We start from the raw sequence: 27,611 nt of genomic DNA on the forward strand, positions 1-27,611 counted from the left end.
CTGTAATTCCCATCATCCGGGATAAATTCCCCCTCCCAACATCCTCTCCAGTATTTTAAGATGGTCATGTGGGATATCTGGGCTACGTTTGCACCAATTCATTTTGTGTGGGAATCACAATTCTCTCTGGAAGTGGGAGCCATCTTGGAAAACAAATACACACACACACACACATGCTTGGGTACCCAGTGTTGCCCGGGTTATTTGAAAAAGTCCTTTTTATTTTACAGAATGCATAAGGTTGTGAGTAAACTACAACTCCCATCATGGCAGGTTAACCCCCTCAAACTCCATCACTGGTTAAAGTGTGTCATATTGGGCAAATCTGCTCTCTAGATGCATCATCAGAGGGGTCCGTGGGATCTCTGGCTGCAGGGTGAACTGCAGCTCCCACCATGCTGGGTCTGTTCCCCCCCCCCCCCCCCAAAAAAAAAACCCCTCCAGTGTATTAAGTTAGTCATGGTGGTTCTGTGTGCCACGTTTGGTCCCTGTATTGTCGGTGGTTGTCACAGTGTCTCTGGATGTAGGTGAACTATAAATCCCAGTACCAACAACTCCCAAATGTCCCCCCAAAACCTACCAGTATTCCATGTATTCCATGTCAGATATGCGTGCCAAATTTGGTGCAGATCCCTTGTTGTTCGCATACACAGTGCTCTCTGGATGTAGGTGAACTATAATTCCTATAAATCAAGGCGACTTTCCCCCAAAGCCCTCCTGCATTTTTGTTGGTCATGGGGGCTCTGTGTGCTAAGTTAGGTTCGGGGCCATCCTTTGTGGGGTGAACTATAAACCCCAGTATCTACAACGGCTATAAATTAAGGGGAATTCCCCCACAAACCTCTCCAGCATTTTCCTTTGGTCACGAGGGTTCTTTGTGCCAATTGTGGTCCAGATCCATTGTCAGTGGGGGTCACAGTGCTGTGTCTTGATGCAGGGTGAACTACAACTTCCATCATGTGGAGTCAGCCCCAAACTGCGGACCTGTGTCTTCAGGGGGAGTTTAACCCCGTCTAGCACAGGCTGCAACCCTACAATCTGTTTGGCCTTCTGATTGACCAGGAGTGCCTCCGTCTTGTCTGGATTCAGTTTCAGTCCATTCGCCCTCATCCAGACCGTCAGAGCTGCCAATCACCAGTTCAGGACCTGAGCAGCCTCCTGAGCGGGAGGAGGAAAGGAGGAGCGGAGGTGGACGTCACCTGGGAGCACATGACGTTGAACTCCAGAACTCCGGATGATCTCTCCCTGCGGCTTCATGTAGATGTTCAACAACATGGGGACAAGACTGAACCCCACAGGACCCCCAAGAGAATGTCCGTGGGGCCGAGCAACGCCTCCTGAGAGCGACCTTCCAGGAAGGACCGGGGCCACTGCAGAACTGCCTCCGAGCCCTATTCCCACAAGGCATCCCAGAAGGAGACCGTGGTCCATGGTATGGAAGGCCGAAGAGAGGCCCAGGAGAACCAAGAGGGACACTTTCCCCCCGTCCAGTTCCCTGCTGAGATCATCTACTGGGGAGACAAAGACTGATTCAGTTCCATGACCCGGCCTCAAGCCAGACTGTGCCCGGTCTAGACACTCAGTGTCTTCCAGGAACAACGGGAGTTGCGAGGCCACCACACGTTCCATGACTTTGCCCAAAAAGGGGAGATTGGAAACTGGCCGGAAGTTGACCAATTGAGTGGGGTCCAGGAATGGTTTGTCAACAGTGGTTTCATTACAGCTTCGTTTAAGCCGGCTGGACTCTTGCCTTCTTGTAAGGAGGCCTTCACCACCACCACACAGAGTCCCCTTTGTCTCCACAAAGCAAAGCCAAAGGGGTCATCAGGCCAGAAAAAAGCCATGTCATCGAGACTGAATCCTCAGGACTCCACGACACAATGGTTGTGGGGCCGAGAAGGTGTCCCCCAACAACACCCCCAGGAAGGGCCGGAGCCACTCCTGAACTGTGCCCCCAAGTCCCATTCCCACGAGGCATCCCAGAAGGAGACCGTGGTCTAAGGTATTGAAGGCCACTGAGAGGTCCAAGAGAACCAAGAGGGACACCCTCCCCCGGTCTAGGTCCCTCTGCTCCTTCTGTCCTCCCCACACGAGGAGCGAAGAAGACTCACCGGGATGTGGACCAAACCAGGCGACACAGGTACAGGCTGCAAAGGCAACGGACAAGGAGAGAGAGAGAGAGAGAGACAGCGACTGCCTTCCTTCCTGCTGTGAACGGGAAAGTGAGCTTCCCAAGGGAACGGCCTTCAGAGGGAGATGCTGCAGCGCATTACAAGGGTCTCCATGGCGCCCCCTGCAGGCACGGAACAGCCATCCAGGGAGGGGGGGAGAGCTCCGTTGATGGGCAGGACCGGAGGAGGGGCAGGACGGGAAAGCCATTGTCATAATAATGTAATGATAACAATAACAATAACATCTTTAATCAAATACAATCATATATAATGAACATATTATAATATTTATTATATCATATCATAATTATAACTTGAATTTAGTCAAAGCACAGGACCGTATATTTTGGAAAAGGGTAGATTTGCGTGAAGGAGTGGGTCGACAACAGATCGGATAGGATAATTATAATATTAGAATTGTATATTACTGTTGTAATTTAATAATGTAATAATAATATTACTGTAATTGTTATATTATTCTATAATTTAGTGTATTATTATAACTTTGTATCATTATAGTATTATTATATATATTTTTATTATTATACTATTATATTATTATCAAATAATATAAGATTATTTGATAATTATAATATAATAAAATATTATGACAATATAATAATAATACCCCGGCGTTGCCCATGTTATTTGACAAAGTCAGTGTTTTTATTGTCCAAATATCCATAAGATTGTGGGTGGACTACAACTCCCACCATGCCAGGTGAACCCCCAGAACTTCAATCGGTACTTGAAGCTTGTAACGTTGGACAGGTTTGCTTAGGATGCACCACGGGTGGGGTTGAGCCTGCTCTCTGGCTGCAGGGTGAACTACAACTCCCACCACTTGGGTGAGTTCCTCTGCTCCAACCCTTCCCGGAGGTTGAGTGAGTCACGGGGTTCCTCACGTGTGACACGTGTGGTCCAGGCCCACCATCGGTGGAGGTCCCCGTTTCCCTGGTGGTGGGTGAACTACGACTCCCAGGAAGGAAGACCCTTCCCTCCCATCCCCTGCAGGCATCCCATTCCAGCAGATCGGGTCTTCGTGCCAAGTGGGGCCCAGATCCCTCCGTGTTTGGGGTCACGGTGCTCTCGGGATGGAGGGGAACTACAACTCCCCCCAATCAAGGTGAATTCCCCCCAAAGACCTCCAGTGTTTTTTGCTGGTCACGGGGGTTCTGTGGGCCAAGTGAGTCCCAGGTCCATCCTTGGTGGGGTTCTGCAGTTCGTAGGTGGCAGGTGAACTAGACATCCCGGGCCTTGCAAGTCCTGTCAATCAGGGGGAATTCTGCCCAGACCCCTCTCTCTAGTACGTTCAGGTGCTGACCAGTTCCTCTGCTTGCTGTGAGAACATAGGAAAGGACGGGATGTGGAATGGAACTGGCCTGGCCCCGCCCCCTGCCTCTCCCTGAACCCTTTCCTGCCCTTTCCCATGGCACACAGCGACTGGACTCACTCGAGAGAGAGGTTTGGGGAGGATTCGCCCTGACTGAGAGGAGTCTTGGGGGACCGGGGTGTGTAGTTCCCCTGCGATCTGGACCCCTCCCACCATGGACCCGGGACTCGCTCGCACGCAGGCCCAACACGGCCCCCTTTGCCTCCCGGGCCGGGCTGTGGCGCAGCTGCAAAGAGTCACGACTGACCGAGAGGTCGTGGGGTGGAAGCCCGGGTGGGATTGAGCTCCCGACCGGGAAGAGCCTGGCTCTCTGCCCACCTGAGCAGCCCCAAAGACAGTTGCATCTCTCGAGTAGACAATTCTAGGTACCGCTTTATGCGGGGAGGCCAATTTAAGTGATTTGCGACACTATAAATATGCTGGCAGCGTGGGGAAAGGAATGAGGAAGTCCTACCGTGAAGGACTCGGTGTCACAAGGGGACGGTGAAGCGGCAGCGCCCCCTGTGGGCGGAACGGAGCACTCCCTCCTGAAGCCGGGAGAGGGAGACACGTGAGATGGCCTCTGCGTGTGCGTGTCGCGTGTCCGGTCATGGCATGGCGTGTGTGTGTGTGCGCGCGTGCGCCTTGGGATCCGCCCTGAGTCCCCCCCCCGGGAGAGAAGGGGGCGGGGCAGAAAGACTGCCAGTCAAGAGACGCGTCATCTCCGGGGGTGGGTGGCCTTGGCGCCAGGGAGTTCTAGTTCGCCTGCACGGAGAGAGAGGGAGGGAGGGAGGGAGGGAGCTGGGCCAGGCTGGGCGGACAGGCAGGCCCACCTGGGGACCCCGTCGGGGTCTGGGGAGACTGGCAGGGATGGTGTCCGGGGGGGAGGAGAGAGAGAGAGAGAGAGAGATCCACTCCCCTCAGGGCGGCTTCTCCTTCTTCCCGCCGAGGCCTCCCTGCCGCCCGTCAATCAAAGGAGGGTTGAGCGGCACGCAGCCAATGGGGGCCTCCGGTGGGCGGGGCGTCACGGGCTCAGCCAATGGGAGGGGGCGAGGGCGGGCTGCGGGGAAGGAGGTCGAGGAGGAGGAGAAGGAGGGAAGATGGCGGCCTGTCTTTCTTTCTTCGTGAAGGGCGAGGGCGGAGCAGAGGCCGGAGAGGCCGAGAGAGAGAGAGAGAGAGACTGAGAGAGAGAGGTCTGTCTCGGGAGAGGGACTGGCTCGGGGGTCCGGGGGGAGGAGGGGGGAGGGGAGGCCGCGGGAGTTCGCCCCGTTTCCCTCCTCGGCTGGGCCCAGACCCCCCCCCCCCGTCTAGATCCCCATAGGACGCCTCGTTGTGTCCCTTCACCTGTCCGCCCCGTTGTGTTTCTGTGATCCACCTGCTCTGTTCTTTCCGTGACGTTAATACGTTCTCAGCCGCTTTGGGTCCCCTGAGGGAGGAGAGAGGGACGTAAATAAAAATCATTATTATTATTATAATTAAACCAGGCCTGTGTGCACAGCTGGCCATGTTTTGCCTGTCTGCCAAGTCTGGTCAAGATCTGACCTGAGCTGGTTCAGTCCTTTCTGGCTGCAGGTGAACTACAACTCCCACAACCAAGGCCCATTCCCAGTGACCCCTGCAGTGTGTTCAGTGGGTCAAGGGGCTTCTCTGGGCCAAGTCTGGTCCCGGTCCATTGTCGGAGGGGGTCACAGTTTCTCTGAATGTGGGTGAACCACAACTCCCCAAACCAAGGCCCATTCCCAGTGACCCCTGCCGTATCTTCTGTTGATCAAGGGGCTTCTCTGGGCCAAGTCTGGTCCCAATCTATTCTCGGTGGGGGTCACAGTGTCAGTGAAGGTACTGCAAGTCCCATCATCGGCAGCAAGTTTGGTCCAGATCCATCCTTGGTTGGGTCTACAGTGCTCTCTGGGTGACGGTCAAGTACAAGGTCAGGAGCTCAATCGGATGCAGGCTTTGAACCCTTGGCCTTTCTTTCGCTCAGCAGTGATCTCTTGCGTCTGGCTCTTAACCATCTGCTCACTGCCCGGTCCCTCCTCCCCGGACCCCCTTGGGTGTCCTCTGGGCGTCATGCCGGGAGGAGGGCGAGGCAGGCCGCAGCCGAGTGTGCTCAGAGGGCTCTCAGCCGCCGTCCGCCTGCCTCCCTCCAGCCACCCTCCCGGCATAAGGATGGGGAGGAGGGTGAGACGCGCAGTGGCCGGGAGCGCTCCAGGAGGTCCTCTCTCCACTACCACGTGCCTTCCTCCCCAATTCTTGGCCTGAGGATGCGGCCGGCCACCCTGTCCTTATGCCAAGAGGACAGGGAACGTGAGGAGGGGGCCAGAGGGAAGCGCCCAGGGGGCCACATCCACCCCACCCTCCCCAGGGCCTTACTTTGCCCATGCCTGCCTTAGGGGGAGAAAAGCAGTCTATAAATGTAGTCAATAAATAAATATAGTCGGCATTTTGCACAAGGCCTTGCCCTGCCTTCTCGGATCTGATCGTGCCCACTTTTTCCGCTTACTGGTCGGTTGATGTCGGTTATATAGTTTTATGGTGTTTTTACTTTTTCTCATTTCAGTTGTTTTGATTATATTGTTTATTTGCTATACGTTTTTTAATTGTGTTTTACCTTGAGATCCTTGTTTATGCTGGGCTTGGTCCCCATGTAAGCCGCCCCGAGTCCCTTCTGGGAGAGAGATGATGATGGGATATAAGAATAAAATTATTATTATTATGTATACACAATATATAGGTGTCAATATCTATATTTTCCAATCCCCAATCACTTCCTTGTTCTTTCCTTCCTTCCTTCTCTCCCTTCTTTCCTCCATTCTTCCTTCCCTTCCTTCCTCCTCCCTTCTTATGTATTTATTTCTGGTGTTAGAACAGAACCGAGGGTACAAGTTGTAATAGATTTGCAAACATAGAGGATTTTTTTAAAGAAAAAAAACTTGGCATTAATACTAAATGTATTTTGCCCAGTAGCTGGCCACCCAGCAGTTTCATGTAGATGTTAAAAAGCATGGGGGAAAGAATGGAACCTTGTGGGACCCCACAGGTCAATGGCCAGCTTTCATTAATTTTCCATATAAATTGTTTTCTTGGGAGACGGAGAACAAGAAAAAGGAAGAGGAGAATGAGAAATAAGGGAGGAGGAGAAGGGGATGAAGAAAAAGGTCTATGCTCTAACTGCCAACTAAGCCACGCCCCCTTCTTCTCCAAAGAGAGGCTGCATTACCATGGCAACCTGCCAAACACTGTTTCCATGTTAGGCCTTTTCCTTGCTAATATATAACTCCTTCTTTTTTCTTTAACAAACAAATAAAATCATATCAATAATCTCTGTTTAACTCCTAACATCCTTACACTGACGACCAAACTTGGCACAAAGACCCTGGAGTTGTAGTTCACCCTGCATCCAGAGAGCATTCGAAAGCCCACCAATGACGGATGTGGACCAAACTTAGCACACTGAACCCTGATGACCAAGAGAACACACTGGAGGGGTTTGCGGGATAGACAAGGCAGTGAAAAAGAATGGATGGTGATCAAAGCAGTGAATACATGTTGTATAAAGCATAATAGGAACAATAATGTCTGAAGCAAGACAATTGAATCCAAACCCATGTCATCAACACAGAGAAAGGAAATAATATTCAAAGGTGCTCTAGATTAAACATTAAACCCCATTTTGGGCTAAATAAAAAGAAATAAATAAAAAAGAGATTAAAAGCAACAATAAAAAAGGCAGATATTATATATAATGCTTCAACTATACATGAAACTAAGTACTACATGAGATACAAAACTAAATCAGAAACAAACACACTAACGAAACAGTTACCTACATAGACACACAGCTGAACTAACAAACAGACAGGGATACATGCCTAAAAGCCTCATTCTATCTGTTAATTTTTATCTTTCATTATTCTTCTCCCTTTAGATAATATAACAACACTTCTATTTCCGATAACACTCTTCCAATGAATAAATATTACAACTGACATCTGCCCATGTTGTTGTCAGCTTGTTTGTTTTGGCTAATTTGCAGGTCTACATAAGCCATTCTTTTTTGCTTTGGAATAAAACATTCCTTCCATCCCTGTGTATAGTCAATTCTTTAGTATCTCGCAGTAACAGCCCATGTTTTTATTCTAATTCATCATCCAACATTCTAAACATATAAAACTCTAGTTTCCTATCATCTTAATTACTTCCAGAATGGAAGGCATTTTAGTTCGATCTTTCTACAATATATCACATGTGATGAATGTCTCAACTTTGAGCTTGCATTTCCAAAATTTGCAAGTGTTGCTTTTGTACACGTTGGAATGACACTCTGGTGTCAATTAACACCATTCTCTCCAGGGTGAATTCTATGATGTCTATGTATAATGTTATTCCGTGAAAAGCTCTGTCCACACACCATGCATTTCTACGGTTTTTCCCCAGTGTGAGTCCTTTGATGTTTACGTAGGCTTGAACTATGAGTGAAGCTCTGTCCACACTCCAGGCATGTATAGCGTTTCTCCCCAGTGTGAGTCCTTTGATGTGTACGTAGGCCTGAACTCTGAGTGAAGCTCTGTCCACACTCCAGGCATTTATAGGGTTTCTCCCCAGTGAGTTCTTTGATGTGAACGTAGGCCTGAACTACGAGCGAAGCTCTGTCCACACTCCAGACATTTATAGACGGAGAACAAGAAAAAGGAAGAGGAGAATGAGAAATAAGGGAGGAGGAGAAGGGGATGAAGAAAAAGGAAGACGGAGAAAGAATAGGAGGAGGAGGCAGAGTGGAAGGAAGGAAGACAAGAAGCAGAAAGAGGAAGAATACAGGAAGGAGGAGAAGGATTAATTAAATCATAGAATAGTAGAGTTGGAAGAGACCTCATGGGCCATCCAGTCCAACCCCATTCTGCCAAGAAGCAGGAAATCGTATTCAAAGCACCCCTGACAGATGGCCATCCAGGCTGTGCTTAAAAGCCTCCAAGGAAGGAGCTTCGACCACGGCCTGGGGCAGAGAGTTCCACTGCCAAACAGCCCTTCTCACAGTGAGGAAGTTCTTCCTGATGTTCAGGTGGAATCTCCTTTCCTGTAGTTTGAAGCCATTGTTCCACTGCGTCCTAGTCTGCAGGGCAGCAGAAAACAACCTTGCTCCCTCCTCCCTAGGACTTCCTCTCACATATTTGTACATGGCTATCATGTATTTTAAATCATATTTTAAAAGCTTAAATCCAGTCAAAGATTATTTTAGATTACTGCCCAGTTATAATAGAAATAGAAAAGGAATCAGGAGGAGGAAGAATAGAGGAAGGAGGAGATGGAAGAGAAGAAAAATAAGGAGGAGGAATAGGGAGGAAGAAGGAGAAAAGGCGGCCCCGGGTTCGGCTGTGGGTCAGAAGCAGAGAGGCATCCGTCCCTGCAAGGCGTAGCTTGGGGAGGCTGAGGTGGTGACCCCACAGAGGCCTGCCTGAAGCTGGGGCCCAAAGGGGGCCCCGAAGGGACCCAGGAATGCATAGGCAAGGCAAGAGAAGGTTCAAAGGCCTCCCTCCACCTTTCTTCATGGAAACCCTTTTTCTTTCCTCCCTTCCCTCTCCGGCCGGCCGTGTTCCTTCCTCTCTCTCCTCCTCCTCCGCCTCCTCCTCCTGTCCGGTTGGGCCGAGATCATGGTGGCGGCGAGGGAGGGCCAGGAGGGAGGGCAAGCGGACACCTCGCCACTGGCAGATGTGCTGAGGAAGAAGTGCCTGGCTCCCCCTCGTCATCAGCCTCGACAGCGCCTCCTCCTAGCTCAAGTGAGCGGCCAGACGGCAAGGAGGGGGATGCCGAAGAGGGGGAGCCGGGCACTTTTCCCTCAGCGCATCTGCTGGTGGTGGTGATGAATGGGGACCACTTTGCCCTTCCTCAAGTACGGTCTTGTTACCTCACGAAGGTGCCCACTTTCATTCAGGCACAAGGAACCCCCAGATGGTGTAGTGGACTAAGTGACTTGAAGGTTGGGTTGCTGACCTGAAGGCTGCCAGGTTCGAATCCCACCCGGGGAGAGTGCGGATGAGCTCCCTCTATCAGCTCCAACTCCATGTGGGGACATGAGAGAAGCCTCCCACAAGGATGGTAAAAACATCAAAACATCCAGGCGTCCTCTGGGCAACGTCTTTGCAGACGGCCAATTCTCTCACTCCAGAAGCGACTCAAGTTGCTTGTGACGTGAAAAAAAATTCAGTCACAAGGGCAAGGACTGCAAACGGTGACGGCTGCCTCTCAGCAACACCCGCCTCCCTCCTTCCCTCCCTCACCCGAGTATAAGCCAGCGGGGGCTTTTTCAGCATTAAAAATGTGCTGAAAAAGCCGGCTTATACTTGAGTATGTACGGTATTTGTTTGTAGTTCTATCGTTACCATTAGAAACCTTCTTTTGTATCTGCCTTAACCATTTGAGGGTGCCAGAGTTTGGGGAGATAGAATACCAGGCCCTTTCTTTTGGAAGTTCCCACAAAAGCCAATTCTTCTCCCAGTCATTTTTGTTTTCAGCCTTACAGAATCAAAGGATAACATTTTAGCCCATCTGAGGCATTTAAACCTTCCTTGCTTAGTTTCTCCATACCTCACAACCTCTGAGGATGCCTGCCATAGATGCGGGCGAAACGTCAGGAGAGAATACTTCTGGAACATGGCCATACAGCCCGGAAAACATACAACAACCCCACCATCTGGAGACCCCTTGAAGGCTTCTTCCCAAAGGCATCCAAGGAAGACCTTTTCTCTCCATGGCCTCCAGTTTTCTTAGGATTTCCTTGAGCCTAGCTAGCTCTTCTTGTGTTGCTGAAAATCTTCCCCTGAATGGAGGAAAAAGAAGAAAAGGGGGAAGTGGTCAAAGGGGAAAGGAGTTGGCAGGAAGGAGGCTTTGTGGCTGGAGCGGTGCCTGTCTTTGCGTCTCATGGGCTCTACCAAGGGAATGCATGGCCTGGATGGAACATAGTTCAGCATGGACTCATTTTGTGAACAAACCTCAACGTAGTTTTGAATTAGCCAGTTGAGAATGCAGGTCTTTGTTGGTTTGGAGGATTATTTTGGGAAATGTGGCCGGAGTGACCCTTTGAGATGCTGAGGAAGCAGAGTTGGGAGTCCCTGTGGCAGGGGAGATAATGACACAATCGATAAAGAAATCCTTGTTCCTTTGAGCATTTAGCACAATGCTGGTAATTCACCGAAATCCATGATCCAGAATGTGTTACACCCTTGAATGTTGGGAGGAGTTCTGCCTGCCTTGTGTTCCTTTAACCACATTTCGGTTTGACCCAATGAAATTGGTGTGCTCCTCCAATATGAGGAAAGGGTTCTGTTCCTTCCTTCCAGGATTCCTTCCTTCTCTTATCCTCTCCTTCTGTGTTTCCTCCCTTCCTTCCATCTTTCCTTTCTTCTTTCCTTTTTCGTTTTCTTTACCTTGAGCCAGAGGTATGCGGCTTCATGTCTAACCTTTGGCTTCTTCTTTCTTGACCAGGACATGAGAGTTCTCTGGAGCCACCCCTGCCGTGATGGGAAATGAACCAGCTTCTAGTCGATATTAAGGCATTTGGAAACCAAAGTGCAGGAAGGAAACCAGTCCTCTAGGAAAAGGGATTCCTCTCAAGGGTCTGATCTTGCTGAATTCCTACATTCACTTTGGATTATAGAGTAGAACCATAGAGTCGGAAGAGACTGCATGAGGCACCCAGTCCAGGCCTCTGCCGTGCAGGAAAAGTGCAAAGTACCCCTGACAGATGAGCATCTGGCCTCTGTTTAAAGGATTCCAAAGGAGCCTTCACTACATTTTGAGGCAGAGAGTGGAATCTACTTTCCTGTAATTTGAACCCACTGCTGTGAGTAATCAGAAAGGGAAAAACAAGAATCAAGTGTCAATATTGGAATTAAATGTACATAGCACTGCTGACATGGAGGAGAAAGCATGTAAATGTATCGAATGTGGAAAGAGCTTTAGTCAGCATGGAAACCTGAAGAGACATCAAAGGACTCACACGGGGGAGAAACCCTATAACTGCCTGGAGTGTGGACAGAGCTTTGCTGATAGTACAGGACTACGTTCACATCAAAGGACTCACACTGGGGAGAAACCCTATACATGCCTGGAGTGTGGTCAGAGCTTTACTCAGAGGGCAGGTCTACATTCCCATCAGAGGACTCACACTGGGGAGAAAGAGCTTCTCTCATAATTCAAATCTACATAGACATCAAAGGACTCACACTGGGGAGAAACCCTATAACTGCCTGGAGTGTGGACAGAGCTTTGCTCGTAATGGAAGTCTACATTCACATCAAAGAACTCACACTGGGGAGAAACCCTATAACTGCCTGGAGTGTGGACAAGGCTTTGCTGATAGTTCAGGCCTACGTTCACATCAAAGGATTCACACTGGGGAGAAACCCTTTAAATGCCTGGAGTGTGGACAGAGCTTCACTCAGAGTTCAGGCCTACGTTCACATCAAAGGATTCACACTGGGGTGGAACCCTATAAATGCCTGGAGTGTAGACAGAGCTTCACGTATAGTTCAGGTCTACGTAGACATCAAAGGACTCACACTGGGGAGAAACCCTATAAATGCCTGGAGTGTGGACAGAGCTTCACGAATAGTTCAAATCTACATTCACATCAAAGGATTCACACTGGGGAGAAACCCTATACTTGCCTGGAGTGTGGACAGAGCTTCGCTCAGAATTCAGGTCTTCATGTACATCAAAGGACTCACACTGGGGAGAAACCCTATAAATGCCTGGAGTGTGGACAGAGCTTCACGCATAGTTCACATCTACGTTCACATCATAGGATTCACACTGGGGAGAAACCCTATACTTGCCTGGAGTGTGGACAGAGCTTCACGAATAGTTCAAATCTACGTTCACATCAAAGGATTCACACTGGGGAGAAACCCTATAACTGCCTGGAGTGTGGACAGAGCTTTGCTCGTAGTTCAGGACTATGTTCACATCAAAGGACTCACACTGGGGAGAAACCCTATAAATGCCTGGAGTGTGGAGAGAGCTTCACGCATAGTTCACATCTACGTAGACATCAAAGGATTCACACTGGGGAGAAACCCTATACATGCCTGGAGTGTGGACAGAGTTTCGCTCGTAGTTCAGGCCTACGTTCACATGAAATGACTCATACTGGGGAGAAACCCTATAAATGCCAGGAGTGTGAACAGAGCTTCACTAATAGTTCCACAGTATCTTTGCGTGCTCATTTTCCAATACTTTTGCAGGTTTGTGATCCCACCAGTTCTTTACTGCTGGGAGGTGGTACTTGAGGCATTTGTTCCAATGAATCATTTGGGCCACATAGTTGTGCCTCTGTTTGTAGTCTGTCTGTATGATTTTCTTATAGCAGCTGAGGATATGGTCAATGTTTTCATTGGTTTCCTTGCACAGTCTGCATTTTAGGCCATCAGCTGATTTTTCGATCTTGGCCTTAATTGCATTTGTTCTGATGGCTTGCTCCTGGGCTGCAAGGATCAGGCCTTCTATGACTAACTTCCCTCTCCCAGCCTTGATCAACCAGATGGTCTCCTAAGGATTCCTTCAAAGATGTAGAGTGATCCATGACAGCTGATGCCTTGTTGAATTGCAACTCCCAGAAATTCTATAGTATTGAGTAGGCTTGCTCAAAAAATTCTATTTCTCCGGATGTCAGAAGTGATTTGTTTGTTTTGTCGCTTTTGAAGCGATTTCCAACGCGGATTATCCCACCGTGTGGATGCCGCGGTTTTGAACCGCGATAGCCTATTTTTCTGATCTCGTCGTATGTTTGTTGGAAGCAAAGCAAGCACTTTTGCAAATCGCCCAAACTTGCTTTGCTGCACTGAGGCAACCTAGCCTGTGGTTTCCTCCCTGTGGCCAATCCGAATGCACGTTGAACTTAGGGGAGGTGCTTGTACGTCCTCAATGAAAAGAGCCTACAGGGCGCCTCGTGGCTCATTCGCACAAGTGATCTGGAGAGGGTGGTTGGGCTTAGCTCAGCAGTGTGGTTCCAGGCAATATTTTTCTGCTGCGTTGGAGCTTCTTTGCCTGGTGGCCGCTGGGCTTTGGGATTAAGAAATTAGAATAGAGCAGAGAGAGCACCCAAAGAACACTGGGGAAAGGGTTGGTTTTTGATAAGACAGTGTTTGAAAAAGGGGCTGTGGGTTTTTTTTTCCCCTCAGGCTTGGCGTCCACCCGTGAGGGCTGTTATTTTCCTGCTGCACCATATTGTCTGGGTGTGGGGGGTGGCTTTCAGTTTTCTTTTAATACTTTTTCGGATAAGAATAAAAGTAAGGAGCACTTATTTCAGCACCTTTTTCGGGGTGTCTGGGGAAACGCTTGTTTGGATTTTTTTTTATAGGCCTTGCCTAATTCCTTAACCATTTGCAGTGTTGCAAATACTGGAATTCCCATTTTCCCCATAATAATACCTTAGGATAAGTGGCTGAATATTTTCTTTCTTTCTTTTTTTTTTGGTTCTATTTCCAACCCTGCTGGACTCCAAAGCAGTGCACCTCGTTTTGCAAATTGTGGCGTATACTAGAATTCCCATTAACCACATAAGACTACCTTGGGGATAAGAGGCTGAAGATTTTCCTTTGTTTGGTTCTATTTCAAACCTTGCAGGTTTCCTCAAAGCACTGCACCTCATTTTGCAAAGTGTGGCATATTCTCGAATTCCCATTAACCCCATAAGAATACCTTGGATATAAAGGCCTGAAGATTTTCTCTTGTTTGGTTCTATTTCAAACCTTACAGGTCGCCTCAAACCCCAGCAAACAACTTTGCTAAGTGTGGCATATACAGTAAAACCCTGCTGGTCCGAGCCCCTCTGGTCCAAGCCTCTGTGCAATCCGAGCACCTGCCTGCTGGCTGGCTTAGTGTGCGTGTTGCTAGGTAGTTAGCAAGCTACCTAGCAACATACAGTGGGCACCTTCCAAGGGGCGAGCGCCTCGTGCATATTGCTAGGTAGCTTGCTATCTACCTAGCAACATGCACGGCTGGCTCCTTCGGCACGCTGGCCGCCGGTGCTGCCGGCCCCCGGTGTGACGAAGGAGCTGCGGCACGGGTGGGCGGGTGAACAGGGAGGGCTTTTGCGCCCCTCCCCCTTCACCCGCTCAATGGCTGGCCCAAATGCCCGCCGAAGGGAGAAGTTTCCTCTCCGATGGGCGCTTGAACCCAGGGAAGCGCAAAGTCAATGGTTGTGGGGCCGAGCAGGCGTCCCCCAGTGACACAATCTGGAACCAGTCCTCCAGGAATGAGTGGAGTCACTGCAAAACAGTGCCTCTAAGCCCCATCCCCACGAGGCAACCACATGTTTCAAGACCTTGCCCAAATAGGGGAGATTGGAAATAGGCCGAAAGTTACAGAATTGAGTGTCGTCCAGTGATGGTTTCTTCAACAGCGGTTTGATCACGGCTATGTTTAGGCTCGCTGGAAACTTGCCATCCCAGAGGGAGGTATTCACCACCACTTTCACCCACTTGGCCAAACCGCCTCTGGCTTCTCTCACCAACCAGGATGGGCAGGGGTCCAGGATGCATGTGGTTGGTCTCACCTCTCCAAGGACCTTGTTCACATCCTCGAGCTCAACCAATTGGAATGAACCCATCAAAACTGGACAAGCAGATGCTTGTGTTACATCCTCAGAGACTGCCGTTAGTATGCCGTCGAAGTTGGGGCGGATCAGAGTGAATTTGTCCGCAAAGAACTGAGCAAATGCTTCACAACAGGCTGCCGAGTTATCAGGGATCCCACCTTGAGTGGTGAGAGTTAACAACCCTCTGATAACACGGAACAGCACCACCGGACGGTCCTTTGCAGACGCAATGTTGGCCGCAATGTAAGCTCTCCTTGCGTCTTTGATTGCCGCGGCATATGTCCTGAGATAGGAACATAGTCGTGTTCGGTCTAACTTGCTGCGCTCTGATCGCCAGACGCACTCTAGTTCCTTCTTTTGCTTCATCGCTGCCAGCTCCTCGGTGAACCAAGGAGCTGGTTTAACTCGGTTACTCCCCCCCACCTATGAAGTTTGATTGAATTGTATTGGTGGTTTTTTGATATTATTACTGTTGTATTAATTTTGTTTTGTTTTATTACCTTATTGTGTTTTAACCTGTGTATATTGTGCTAAGGAGCCCTGGTGGCAAAGTGTGTTAAAGCGCTGAGCTGCTGAACTTGCCGACTGAAAGGTCCCAGGTTCAAACCCTGGGAGCGGCGGGAGCGGCCGCTGTTAGCTCCAGCTTCTGCCAACCTAGCAGTTTGAAAACATGCCAATGTGAGTAGATCAATAGGTACCGCTCCGGCAGGAAGGTAACGGCGCTCCATGCAGTCATGGCCACATGACCTTGGAGGTGTCTACGGACAATGCCAGCTCTTTCGCTTAGAAATGGAGATGAGCACCAACCCCCAGAGTCAGACACGACTGGACTTAACGTCAGGGGAAACCTTTACCTTTTTATGTTGTGCTAATGTATTTGTGTTGTTACTTTTGTAACAATGTGAGCCGCTCCGAGTCCCCGCGGGGAGATAGTGGCGGGGTATAAATAAAGTTTTATTATTATTATTATTATTATTATTATTATTATTAGGTTTACTAATTTTTGGTTATATATTGGCATCCCTTCACACCCATTCCCTCCCCCCACCCGGCAGTCCCCATAACCCTCCAGCCCCCCCCCCCCAACAATACAAAGTGCAAATGCAGTTGTGAAGTGCAGAGGGGGCATGAGCAGCATAGGTCTAGGGGTCTGAGCCAACTAAAGTGCAAGGCAGGCAGTGGGGATTATGATGGTGAACTAGTTCAGTATGGTGCAATATCTATACATATAAAAGGGTAAAGTTGTTTGTTCTGCGACTATAACAACACAACTAAACACCCCAGAAATACGAAACTTGGCAACACAACGCAAAAGCCTTGCCTCACGGTTCTTACAACACAACCACACCACAAAAACACAATCCGGAGCCACAAAACCGAAAAAACCAGCAAACATGCACAACAACGCAACTACATGACCCAAACACACAAAACTTGGCAACACAACCCAAAATCCTTGCCCCTAGGTGCCAACAACAAAAATAAAAGAAAAATAAAGTCCTAATTAGAAGAAAATGAATAATTGTTTTTATCCAATTGCTGACAGTTTTAGAAGCCTAAGCTCCGCCCACTTGGTCTCCTAGCAACCCACTCAGCCCAGGGGACAGGCACAGTTAAGCCTCACTTAGGCCTCTTCCACAGTATGCCGTCACACCCAGGCACCTTTTTAAGCTTTAGGATGTGCTTCTTCCTTTGCCCAGGTGAACTGCGGGGGCCTTACTTAGAAGCTCTGGAAATCCCAGTAACCAAAGGCACTTCAAGTAGAACAATCAAACAAAATTTTATTTTCACAAAGTCCTTGGCAGACTTGGCACATGTAATTAAGGTTGCAAATAAAAACAGTCAACTTATAAAACCTTGCAGATGTTCCTTTCGTGGCTTTTCCCCTTTAGTTGCTGGGTTAACTTCCACCAAAGGCAAAGAGGTCCAGAGATCCTCTTCACCCTAACTCTGAGCTGCTATTAAAAAGGTCTATAACTATCTAAGCTCAAAGCTAGTTTTTGAGGCAAAGTTGGTAGGGCTTCTCCAGTGGCAAAGAAATCCAGAGATGTTCTCTGCCCCAGTGCCAAAGCTATTGGAAAGAACAGGTCTTTCCCCTATCTATACTCAGCACTGGTTTTAAAGGCAGGTCAGTACTTACGATGGCCTTTTCAGAGTTGGCCTGGCTCGGCCACACAAGCACATCTACGTTGTTTCTCCTTCAGTCTAGAAGGCAGAAAAGGCTTCTCAACATGGAGCCTTCTATCTACAAAATGACACATTTGCAGGCTGCAAGCAACAAAGACTTGCAAACAGGCTAAACCATCAGACTGCTGCAGAATCTGCAGCAACCCTGGAGCAAATGCAAACAGATGCTATTCCTACAACTATAAAAAAATGCAAACCAAACCTCTGGGGGACGGAACAGGTGGCAGGACGTGGTGGAGGCACTACGAGAAACGCAAAGAAAGTACAAACTCTCTGCTGATCGTAGGCGCCGAGAAGGAGACAAATTGGGCGAAGGAGATCTAGTTTGGCTGAGTACGAAAAATCTGAAGTTGGGATTTCCATCGAAGAAATTGGCACCACGCTATATAGGCCCATTCAGGGTTACAAAAAGGATAAATGAAGTAACCTATCAGCTGAGGTTGCCCAAGGATTTAGGGAAAGTGCCCCCGGTGTTTCACTGCAGCCTATTGAAAAAGTACAAAGGAACGTTGGACAGCGTATTTATTAAATAGCTGTATTTAATCTTTTTCTTTCAGGACGAAGGGGAGGAGGACGCCATGTCAGAACCCTGCTACTAGAGCCTGGATGTGGCGCTGAGTTTCAGGGTCGCTGACATTGTGATTGTGATTGTGATAAGGCACCTGCATCCCGGGATCCTGAGAAGAAACGGCTGCTGGACTTGGCAGGGTTTTGTTGGGCGGGAAATGTATCTTCAAATGAGGGGGGAGGGTATATAAAGGAATGCTGGCCGACGCCTCCCATGCTTGGCTTTTTCATGTCGATGTTTCCTGCAGTAAAGTTTCTGGTGACAACACAGCGAGTCTCGTGTATTCATTCAGGAGCGGCTGTAGTGAGCCAACAGTCAATGTTATAGTGTCTTATTTTTATATTATTATTAAATAGAATAATAATATATTGCATTATTTTATCACATATTATTATATTATATATTATGCCATTATAATATATTACACTTATTATATTATTGTATGATTATTGCTATATTATAATATTACTGACATCAAATTGGATAGGATAAAATAATTATAATAATATAATATAATTATTCTATCCGATTTGTTGTCAATCCATTCCTTTGGACTTCATGCAAATCTCCCCTTTGCCAAAATATATGGTCCTGTGCTTTGAGCAAAGTCAAATTAGACTTATGATATAATAATTATTATAAAATATAATTCCAATGGCTTTCCTGTCTTGCTCCTCCTCTGGTCCTGGTCCATCAAGGGAGCTCCTCCCTCCCCCCTCCCTCCCTGGATGGCTGTTCTGTGCCTGCAGGGGGCGGCATGGAGACCCTTGTGATGCGCTGCAGCATCTCCCTCTGAAGGCCTTTCCCTTGGGAAGCTCACTTTCCCCGTTCACAGCAGGAAGGAAGGCAGGTAGTCGCTCGCTCTCTCTCGGTTCTTGTTCCTTGTCCGTTGCCTGTACCTGTGTCGCCTGGTTTGGTCCACATTCCAGTGAGTCTTCTTTGCTCCTCGTGTGGGGACCTAGACCGTGGGAGGGTGTCCCTCTTGGTTCTCTTGGACCTCTCAGGGGCCTACGATACCATAGACCACGGTCTCCTTCTGGGATGCCTCGTGGGAATGGGACTTGGGGGCACCGTTTAGCAGTGGCTCCGGCCCTTCCTGGGGGTGTTGTTGGGGGACACCTTCTCGGCCCCGCAACCATTGTGTCGTGGAGTCCTGAGGATTCAGTCTCGATGACATGGCTTTTTTCCGGCCTGATGACCCCTTTGGCTTTGCTTTGTAGAGACAAAGGGGACTCTGTGTGGTGGTGGTTAAGGCCTCCTTACAACTCGTTGCAACCGCCTTACAACTCCAGGTGTTCTTGGAAGACACTGAGTGTCTAGATCGGGCGCAGTCTGGCTTCAGGCCTGGTCATGGAACTGAATCAGTCTTGGTCTCCTCAGCAGTTCCTGGGCAAGGTGATTGAGAGGGCAGTAGCGGAGCAGTTGCAACAGTTCCTAGACAACACAGCCGGATTAGATCCCTTCCAGTCCGGCTTTCGTGTGGGGCACGGGACAGAGACTGTGCTGGTCTCCATCACGGATCACCTTCGATGCCAGCTTGATCAGGGCGGGTCAGTGCTGCTCGTGTTATTGAACCTCACTGCAGCATTTGACACAGTCGATCATAATCTTTTGACCCACCGCCTTGCCGTTGTTGGAGTCAAGGGGACAGCTTTAAATTGGCTGGCCTCCTTTCTTCACAACTGTGGACAGTGAGTGGAGAGGGGAGGCCTGGTCTGAGAGGTCCCCTCTTCTTTGTGGGGTTCCTCAGGGGGCCATTCTCTCCCCTCTGTTGTTTAACATCTATATGCAACCACTTGCTCAGCTGGTCCGAGATTTCGGGCTTGAGTGTTATCAATACGCTGACGACACTCAGCTTGTGTTAAAGATGGAAGGCCCAATGGTGTCTGTACCCAACAGTTTTCATCAGTGCCTCGAGGTCATTATTGGATGGTTGCGTTCCAGTAGGTTGAGGGTGAATCCAGCAAAGACGGAGATCCTATGGCTGGGCCGACCGGGCAGTGGGGAGATCCAGTTGCCAATCCTGGATGGCCAAGTGCTACGCCCGTCTTCACTAGTAAAGAGTCTGGGAGTCCTCTTGGACCCTTCACTGACGATGGAGGCCCAGGTCTCTGCCGTTAGCAAAACCACCTTTCTTCATCTTCGGCAGGCTAGACGGCTGGGCCCCTATCTGTCTAGGGACAACCTGGCTACGGTGATCCAGGCTACGGTCATCTCGAGACTGGACTACTGTAATGCCCTTTACATCGGCCTTCCTGTGTCGGTGATCCGGAAGCTCAAATTGGTGCAAAATGCAGCTGCCTGGCTCCTTGCGGGAGTCCCGATGAGATGCCACATAACACCAATCTTACGGCAGCTGCACTGGTTACCAATTGAGCACCGGATCACTTTCAAAGTGATGGTGCTTACCTTTAAGGCCTTACATTTTCCAGGGCCGATGTACCTGAGGAAACGCCTCACTCCCTACAAACCCCAGAGATCCCTCCGTTCTGAGGACCAAGACCTGTTGGAAATAAATAAATAAATAAATGACCAAAGGAAAATACTGGACAGGTTTGTGGGGGAATTCACCTTGACGTACTGGGATGTATAGTTCACCCACAATCAAAAAGCACTCTGGGCCCCACCAAGGATGGCCCTGAGCCTAACTTAGCACACAGAACCCCCATGACCAACACAAATGCAGGAGGGCTTTGGGGGAAAGTCACCTTGATTTATAGGAATTATAGTTCACCTACATACAGAGAGCACCGTCAATGCGAACAACAATTGATCTGGATCAAATTTCAAAACTCATCATTTATTTCGGTCGTAGACCAGCACAGGAAATAAAGGTCACAGTTACATACAAACTTGGTAAGTTTAGTACATTTAAAATATAAAGATACTAAAGCACAATAACCGGGGGGGGGGGGGGAAGCGGAAGGGGAAACAGGGCAAAACATACAATGCAGAGGTCCATCAGCCAGTTATAGAACCAAGAGAGACGATTACTGGAGACATAGGTAACTTTTGGGACCCATCATCCCCTGGCGCATTTTGTACGCACAAAACTTTGCAACATTGTCATTTGTAGCTGAATGAGTATCTACAAGTAGCAGGGAGGTACAAAAGTCTCCTGAACGGCCTGGGTGCTTGTGTATCAAAGGTAAGATAAGCCTGGTGCGGATATCCCTGGCAAGCGTACCCGATATGGCCAATTTGGAAGACTGGTAGGCTTTGGGCGGGCCTTTGGGAGTTGTAGATACTGGGATTTATAGTTCACCTGCATCCAGAGACACTGGGACCACCACCGACAATAGACCAAACGTGGCACACCGGACCACCAAGACTAACTTAATATACTGGAGGGGTTTGGGGGGAACTGACCCACCATGGTGGGAGCTGTAGTTCACTAGAAGTGTTGTTGTTGTGTCACAAACCACTGTCTGAATTGTGTCATGTTTTCAACTCCAGACTTAATAATTCAAGATTCCAAATTTTATCTTCTATTTTTTAAAAGTTATTAACTTAAAATCTGTATGAACCAAATCTTCCAACCTTCCCGTTTGTGTGAACGTGTTTGCATGACTTCTCAGCAAAGCAACCAGACGTGGTCTCTGAAGGGCCTCCTGGATCTCACGGACCTCACTCTTCCCTGAACACTCGGCATCCAAAGAACAGGAACCTTTTGGGCTCAGAACAAAACAAGCGAATGACCAAACTTGGCACAAAGACCCAGCATGGCCCACTGTGCATACAGGTGAGGTTTGGGGGTGGTTGACCTTGGCATGTGGGAGTCGTAGTTCACCCTTATCCAGAGAGCACTGAATCCAGCCAACGTTGGATCTGCAACCCCCACCAATGATGGATCAGGACCAAACCTGGCACACAGGACCAACAGAACATACTGGAGGGTTTTGGGGACCGACCCACCCGTGTAGGAGTTGTCGTTCACCCTGCATCCAGAGAGCATTCGGAAGCCCACCAATGACGGATGGGGACCAAACTTAGCACACAGAACCCTGATGACCAAAAGAACACACTGGAAGGGTTTGGGGGATAGACAAGACAGTGAAAAAGAATAGATGGTGATCAAAGCCATGAATAGATGTTGTATAAAGCATAATAGGAATAATAACGTCTGAAGGAAGACAATTGAATCCAAACCCATGCCACCAACACCGAAGAAGGAAATGATGTTCAAAGGCGCTCTAGATTAAACATTAAACCCCATTTTGGGCCAAAAACAGGTCTACCCACCCCTCCAGTTTCAGCCGTTCTGACCCTTATAAATCCCCCTTTTTTTGCAAAAAATAAAAAAATAAAATGAGATATTAAAAGCAACAATGCCAAAAAGGCAGAAATTATATATAATGCTTCAACTACACATTAAAGTAAACAGACTAACGAGTTACCTACATAGACACACAACTGAACAAACAGACATGGATACATGACTAAAAGCCTCATTCTATCTGTCCACATTCCAGGCATTTATAGGGTTTCTCCCCAGTGTGAGTCCTTTGATGTCTACGTAGGCCTGAACTATGAGTGAAGCCCTGTCCACACTCCAGGCAGTTATAGGGTTTCTCCCCAGTGTGAGTCCTTTGATGTGTATGTAAATTTCCCTTCTGACTGAAGCTCTGTCCACACTCCAGGCATTTATAGGGTTTCTCCCCAGTGTGAGTCCTTTGATGTCTACGTAGGCCTGAACTATGAGTGAAGCCCTGTCCACACTCCAGGCAGTTATAGGGTTTCTCCCTGGTGTGAGTCCTTTGATGTGTATGTAAGCTTGCCTTCTGAGTGAAGCTCTGTCCACACTCCAGGCAGTTATAGGGTTTCTCCCCAGTGTGAGTCCTTTGATGTGTATGTAAATTTCCCTTCTGAGTGAAGCTTTGTCCACACTCTAGGCATTTATAGGGTTTCTCCCCAGTGTGAGTCCTTTGATGTTTACGTAGGCCTGAACTATGTGTGAAACTCTGTCCACACTCCAGACATGTATAGGGTTTCTCCCCAGTGTGAGTTCTTTGATGTGAACGTAGAGTTGAACAATCAATGAAGCTCTGTCCACACTCCAGACATGTATAGGGTTTCTCCCCAGTGTGAGTTCTTTGATGTGAACGTAGACGTGAACTATGCGTGAAGCTTTGTCCACACTCCAGGCATTTATAGGGTTTCTCCCCAGTGTGAGTCCTTTGATGTCTACGTAGGCCTGAATTCTGAGTGAAAGTCTGTCCACACTCCAGACATGTATAGGGTTTCTCCCCAGTGTGAGTTCTTTGATGTGTACGTAGGCCTGAACTATGAGTGAAACTCTTTCCGCACTCCGGGCATGTATAGAGTTTCTCCCCAGTGTGAATCCTTTGATGTGAATGTAAGCTTGCCTTCTGAGTGAAGCTCTGTCCACACTCCAGGCAGTTATAGGGTTTCTCCCCAGTGTGAGTCCTTTGATGTGTATGTAAGTGTCCCTTCTGAGTAAAACTCTGTCCACACTCCAGGCATTTATAGGGTTTCTCCCCAGTGTGAGTTCTTTGATGTGAATGTAGGCCTGAACTCTGAGTGAAGCTCTGTCCACACTCCAGGCATTTATAGGCTTTCTCCCCAGTGTGCGTCCTTTGATGTCTACGTAGAGTTGAAGTATCACCGAAGCTCTGTCCACACTCCAGGCATTTATAGGGTTTCTCCCCAGTGTGAGTCCTTTCATGCCGTAGCAGATGGCTCCTCCAACTGAAGCTCTTTCCACACTCAAGACATGTAAAGGGTTTCTCCTCCATGTTGACAGTTATGATTGACTGCGATACAGACACGTGAGTGTTACCTTTTTCTTTTTAATCCAAATTGAGTTCCACAAGATTGGCACCTAGAGAGGATTTTTTCTTCCCTCAGGATTTCTTTCATTATTGCCCTTTGGTTTCCAAATTCCTCAATCTCCACTATATATTGATATTTTCTTTTCATGCCTGTGGTGACTTCATAGGGTCTTCATTTCCCTGATCAAGAAAGAAGAAGCAAAAGGTTAAACATGAAGCTGCAAACTTCCTTTATTTCCAAGATGATCCTCTTTTCCATTCAGGGCTCATGTTGAAAATGGAAGAAATGGAGATATAAAGGGTCTCAAGGACACACGGAAACAAAGGTAATCACAGATTGATTGACAATAAGGGATGGATTCAGAAGGAGAGAAGAAAAGAAGGGAGGATGAAAATGAGTGATTGATGGAAGGAAAGAGGGATGGATGGAAGAAAAAGGGACCTTCGTACAATACTAAAGAGCCACATTGATTTTGTTGGCGTGACCTAAACACGGCTAAAGAAACAAAAGGCAGACAGTCAGACAGGCCGGAGACGGGGCGTCATTCACTCTGAATAATTCGTTTCCATGAATTACCAGCATAAGTTTAATCTTAAGAGGCACAATGATCCCTTTACTAATGATTTCATGAATTTCAGGTTCCCTTTCAGGCCACAAGGGATCCCACGTCCGTCTCCTGTGCATCCCAAATTGGACCTCTGCTGCCACCACATTTCCTACATCTCTCAAAGGAACCCCAAATTCCCAAAGGCGTTGCCTTCCTGCCTGGCAAATTCAACACCCCATTTAGGCATGCTGAGATGCTCACAGAACTGGTCTCGCCTGGACTAAGTCCCCGTTGGGCTGTTCACTCCCTTGGTTGAGCCGCAGGACGGCATGCAAATTCACAGGCACAGCGCAGTCGGGAAACCCTCCTTCCTGCCCATTCCTTTCCACCCCTGTCCATTTCCGCCTCTATTTCCTGCCCTCTGTTGTGGGGAAAGGCTTTTCAGCAGGTGAAGGCGATTGAGAGAAACACGGGTTATTTGTACAAGGTTGTAGGAACGTGTCTGCAGTAATCTAAACCATTAAATCCCAACCTGGGGAAGAACGGCACCCACTCTGTCCATTCCTGTCCTGGAAGATGCCTCACAAATGAGCACGAGCAAAACCGAGGGAAAACCTACAGGAAGCACTGCTTGGCTATCAAACAACAAGTGGGCGCTGGAAATAACATGCTACGAAAGAGGACTGGCACACCCTGGGGACCACAACCAGGCACGGTGAAGACATCTGCCCTTGCGCTTGGCTACTCTGTGGCTGAGTACGCATGCCCAGCGTGGAACAACATCTCAGTGGATGTGGCTCTTTATCACAGGACGTCTACACCCAACACCGCTGGAGAAATTATACTGTTTAGCCGCCATTGCACCACCTGACATCTGTCATCATTATCATCATCATCATTTAATTACTTATTAATCGCCCTCCATCCAAGATGCTCTAGGCCAGGGGTCCTCAAACTTTTTATGTAGAGGGCCAATTCATGGTCCCTCAGATTGTTGAGGGGCCGAATTATCATTTGAAAAAAAAATACAAACAAATTCCTATGCACACTGCTCATGTCTTATTTGTAGTGCAAAAAAAATTAGCATTATATATTACTATATTGCACTACACCTTTATACCATAGTATTATTAGTAATATTACATTTAATATTTAATATATAATTAATATTATTATATTATACAATATTATTATATTGTATTATTATTTTAGCCGCCCTGAGTCCGCTATTGGGTGAGAAGGGCGGGGTAGAAATACTGAAATAAATAAATAAATAAATATTATATTGCATTGCATTATAATATTATTATCAATACCATATGTGTACCCAATATATAATATTATTACCATATTATTCATTTACAATATTTCATTTACAATATTAGTAAATGAAAGAACAATACAATATTTAAAAATAAAAACAATTTTAACCAACATACTGTAAACTTATCAGGATTTCAGTGGGCAGTATGGGCCTGCTTCTGGCCAATGAGATAGTCAAGTAGGATTGTTGTGTGCCTTCAAGTCATTTCAGACTTTGGGCGAGCCTCAATCTAAAACTGAGGGCGGGGGCCACGTAAATGGCCTTGGAGGGCCGCATCTGGCCCCCGGGCCTTAGTTTGGGGACCCCTGCTCTAGGCGATTTGTCAGGAAGTAGCAGCCAGTAATGAAAGGACCAAGGCAGTGATACCTCCAGCCCACCCCCAGGTCGGATATCAGGCAGCACACCAACGCCTTAAATCAAGACACAGCTTCCTAAGATCTACAGACAAGATCTACTCACAAGAACATCTCAGCAAGCCAGAGTCCAAAAGTGGCAGGACTGAGACCAGATGTGAGTCTTCCCCCTGGGCACTCAGAAGACAGAGCGACTCAGAAGACACTGAAGAGACCACGCTCTAGCACCACGAGACGCAGATATATTTGGAACACAGGTATCTATACCAAAGATACACAATGTATTATGTTGTTGTTATTTTTGAAGCATAAAACAACAGCTGTATTGATTATATACACAACATAAAGGTACCACTTGTCTCTATCCTGAATCAATGTCCGTACTCGTATACGATTCAAACGGGAGACCTCAGTCTCCTCAAAATAAACCCAATAGTCCAATATATGACGACTTAAAAAGTCACTTGGACCATGTGAGGCATCACGTGACCACCTGGGGTCGCGGCATCAGGAAGGCTGAGAACCACTGGCCGAAAGAGAAGCGGGGTCTGTGGAGCCTCCAGAAAGGAAGACCGAGGGGAGGGGGCTGGAGAGGAGCCCCGTGTGGACCTCGGGAAGGAGGCCCCGAGGGAGGGGGAGCGGGACTCCTTCCTGCAGGGTCGGGGGAGTGGGCCTTGGCTTTGGGAGTTGTAGTTCGCCTGCAGCCAGAAAGCACAAGGGAGGGCCTTCTCACAGCCACTCCAGAGGCACTCACTCACTCCAAGGGGTCAGGAGGCACTCCAACTTTATTTTGATATCCCGCCCCATCTCCCCGAAGGGACTCGGGGCGGCTCACAACAGGGACAAGCCCCAAACAACAACAACAACAACCTATTTGACATAAATTTAAAACATTCCAACCAAATAAAATAATGGGCCAATACATTAAAATCCAAGCAGATAAAACCAGAGCAATTAAAAGCAACCCAGTGGGGAGAGGTTCCATACAGTGGTGTGTCATGGAAATGAGTGACAGTGACCAAGTGCCAGATGCTTTCAAAACAGGAAGAAGTCTTCTCAGGACAGCTCCATTGGGCCTGTTCATTGAACCACCATGTTTTCCATTCCCAAGAGGTTTGGGGAGGATTCGCATCCTGACTGAGAGGAGTCGCCCTTGACCTGCATCCAGAGAGAACGGCCGAGCCAACAACCCTGGATCTGGACCACACTGGCCGCGGAGGACGGGACTGGCGGGACCCTCACGGACACTGTGGCCCCACCCACTCCACTTAATAATAATAATAATAATAGATGTCTATTTATTTCCGTCTCTTCTCACCTTGTCCGCCTCACAGACACAGACCAGGCCTCAGGCCAGGCCAGGCGCCGCCATCTTCCCCCTCGTCTTCCTCCTTCCCCATTGCCCGCCCCCGCCCCTCCCATTGGCTGAGCCCGGGACGCCCCGCCCACCGGAGGCCCCCCATTGGCCGCCTGCCGCTCCCCCGCCTTTGATTGACTCCTGAGCAGAGTTGCCCAACGTCACACCCTTGAAGTCCTGACGGAGTTTCGGGGGAGAACCGGGCATGATGGGAGTTGTAGTTCATCCCATTCCTTATGTGTTTTGGACATTTTTTTTTTAAATAACTTGGTCAAATAACCTGGGCAACGCCGAGTTGTAATAATAATAATAATAATAATAATAATAATAATAATAATAATAATAATAA

General features: G+C 48.3%; 6 protein-coding genes across 8 annotated transcripts in view; 4 read left to right on the top strand and 2 right to left on the bottom strand.

Annotated features, from left to right (window-relative positions):
* Positions 1 to 27,611, top strand: part of LOC134294598 (zinc finger and SCAN domain-containing protein 2-like) — a 239,348-nt gene that overhangs the window by 136,520 nt on the left and 75,217 nt on the right. Inside the window, exon 1 of one of the 2 annotated variants that reach the window (XM_062966168.1) lies at positions 4,611 to 4,736. The exons of the other annotated variant lie outside the window; for it this stretch is intronic. The gene's annotated coding sequence lies outside the window, so the exon portion shown is untranslated. Of the gene's footprint in view, positions 1 to 4,610; positions 4,737 to 27,611 lie in introns of those variants that run through there. 2 annotated transcript variants of the gene reach the window in all.
* LOC134294572 (zinc finger protein 658B-like) overlaps positions 1 to 27,611 on the bottom strand; it is a 139,790-nt gene that overhangs the window by 74,176 nt on the left and 38,003 nt on the right. The window lies entirely within an intron of this gene.
* The window catches only part of LOC134294595 (zinc finger protein 84-like), a 141,539-nt gene that overhangs the window by 67,742 nt on the left and 46,186 nt on the right, over positions 1 to 27,611 (top strand). The gene's annotated exons all lie outside the window — the stretch shown is intronic.
* LOC134294568 (zinc finger protein 850-like) overlaps positions 8,219 to 27,611 on the top strand; it is a 256,756-nt gene continuing 237,363 nt past the window's right edge. Inside the window, exon 1 of the mRNA XM_062966108.1 lies at positions 8,219 to 8,599. The gene's annotated coding sequence lies outside the window, so the exon portion shown is untranslated. The remainder of the gene's footprint in view (positions 8,600 to 27,611) is intronic.
* On the top strand, positions 9,189 to 18,155 carry LOC134294609 (zinc finger protein 664-like). Its single transcript, XM_062966179.1, has 3 exons — positions 9,189 to 9,388; positions 11,735 to 12,779; positions 17,878 to 18,155. Exons 1-3 carry the CDS (start codon positions 9,189 to 9,191, stop codon positions 17,917 to 17,919), a joined length of 1,287 nt encoding a protein of 428 aa, XP_062822249.1. The 3' UTR covers positions 17,920 to 18,155.
* Positions 20,668 to 27,311, bottom strand: LOC134294588 (zinc finger protein 135-like). Of its 2 annotated transcripts, XM_062966149.1 has the most exons (3): positions 27,224 to 27,294; positions 26,012 to 26,166; positions 20,668 to 23,860 (listed from the first exon to the last, which is right to left on the bottom strand). In XM_062966149.1, the coding sequence occupies exon 3, from the start codon at positions 23,642 to 23,644 to the stop codon at positions 22,337 to 22,339; it is 1,308 nt and encodes a 435-aa protein (XP_062822219.1). In that variant the 5' UTR covers positions 23,645 to 23,860; positions 26,012 to 26,166; positions 27,224 to 27,294; the 3' UTR covers positions 20,668 to 22,336. The 2 variants fall into 2 exon arrangements, with proteins under 2 accessions (XP_062822219.1, XP_062822218.1); XM_062966148.1 differs by lacking the exon at positions 26,012 to 26,166 and having other exon boundaries at positions 27,224 to 27,311.

Source organism: Anolis carolinensis, unplaced genomic scaffold (genome assembly GCF_035594765.1).
Source record: "Anolis carolinensis isolate JA03-04 unplaced genomic scaffold, rAnoCar3.1.pri scaffold_17, whole genome shotgun sequence".
NCBI classification, from domain to species: Eukaryota; Metazoa; Chordata; class Lepidosauria; order Squamata; family Dactyloidae; genus Anolis; species Anolis carolinensis.

Excerpts from the sequence above, each read along its gene's own strand:
- LOC134294588 (XM_062966148.1), bottom strand. The coding sequence starts at position 23,644 with ATGGAGGAGAAACCCTTTACATGTCTTGAGTGTGGAAAGAGCTTCAGT.
- LOC134294609 (XM_062966179.1), top strand. The coding sequence starts at position 9,189 with ATGGTGGCGGCGAGGGAGGGCCAGGAGGGAGGGCAAGCGGACACCTCG. Across the intron at positions 9,389-11,734 it reads TTCCCTCAGCGCATCTGCTG|TCTACATAGACATCAAAGGA; the intron begins GTGGTGGTGATG and ends TCATAATTCAAA. Across the intron at positions 12,780-17,877 it reads ATTTTCCAATACTTTTGCAG|GACGAAGGGGAGGAGGACGC; the intron begins GTTTGTGATCCC and ends TTTTTCTTTCAG.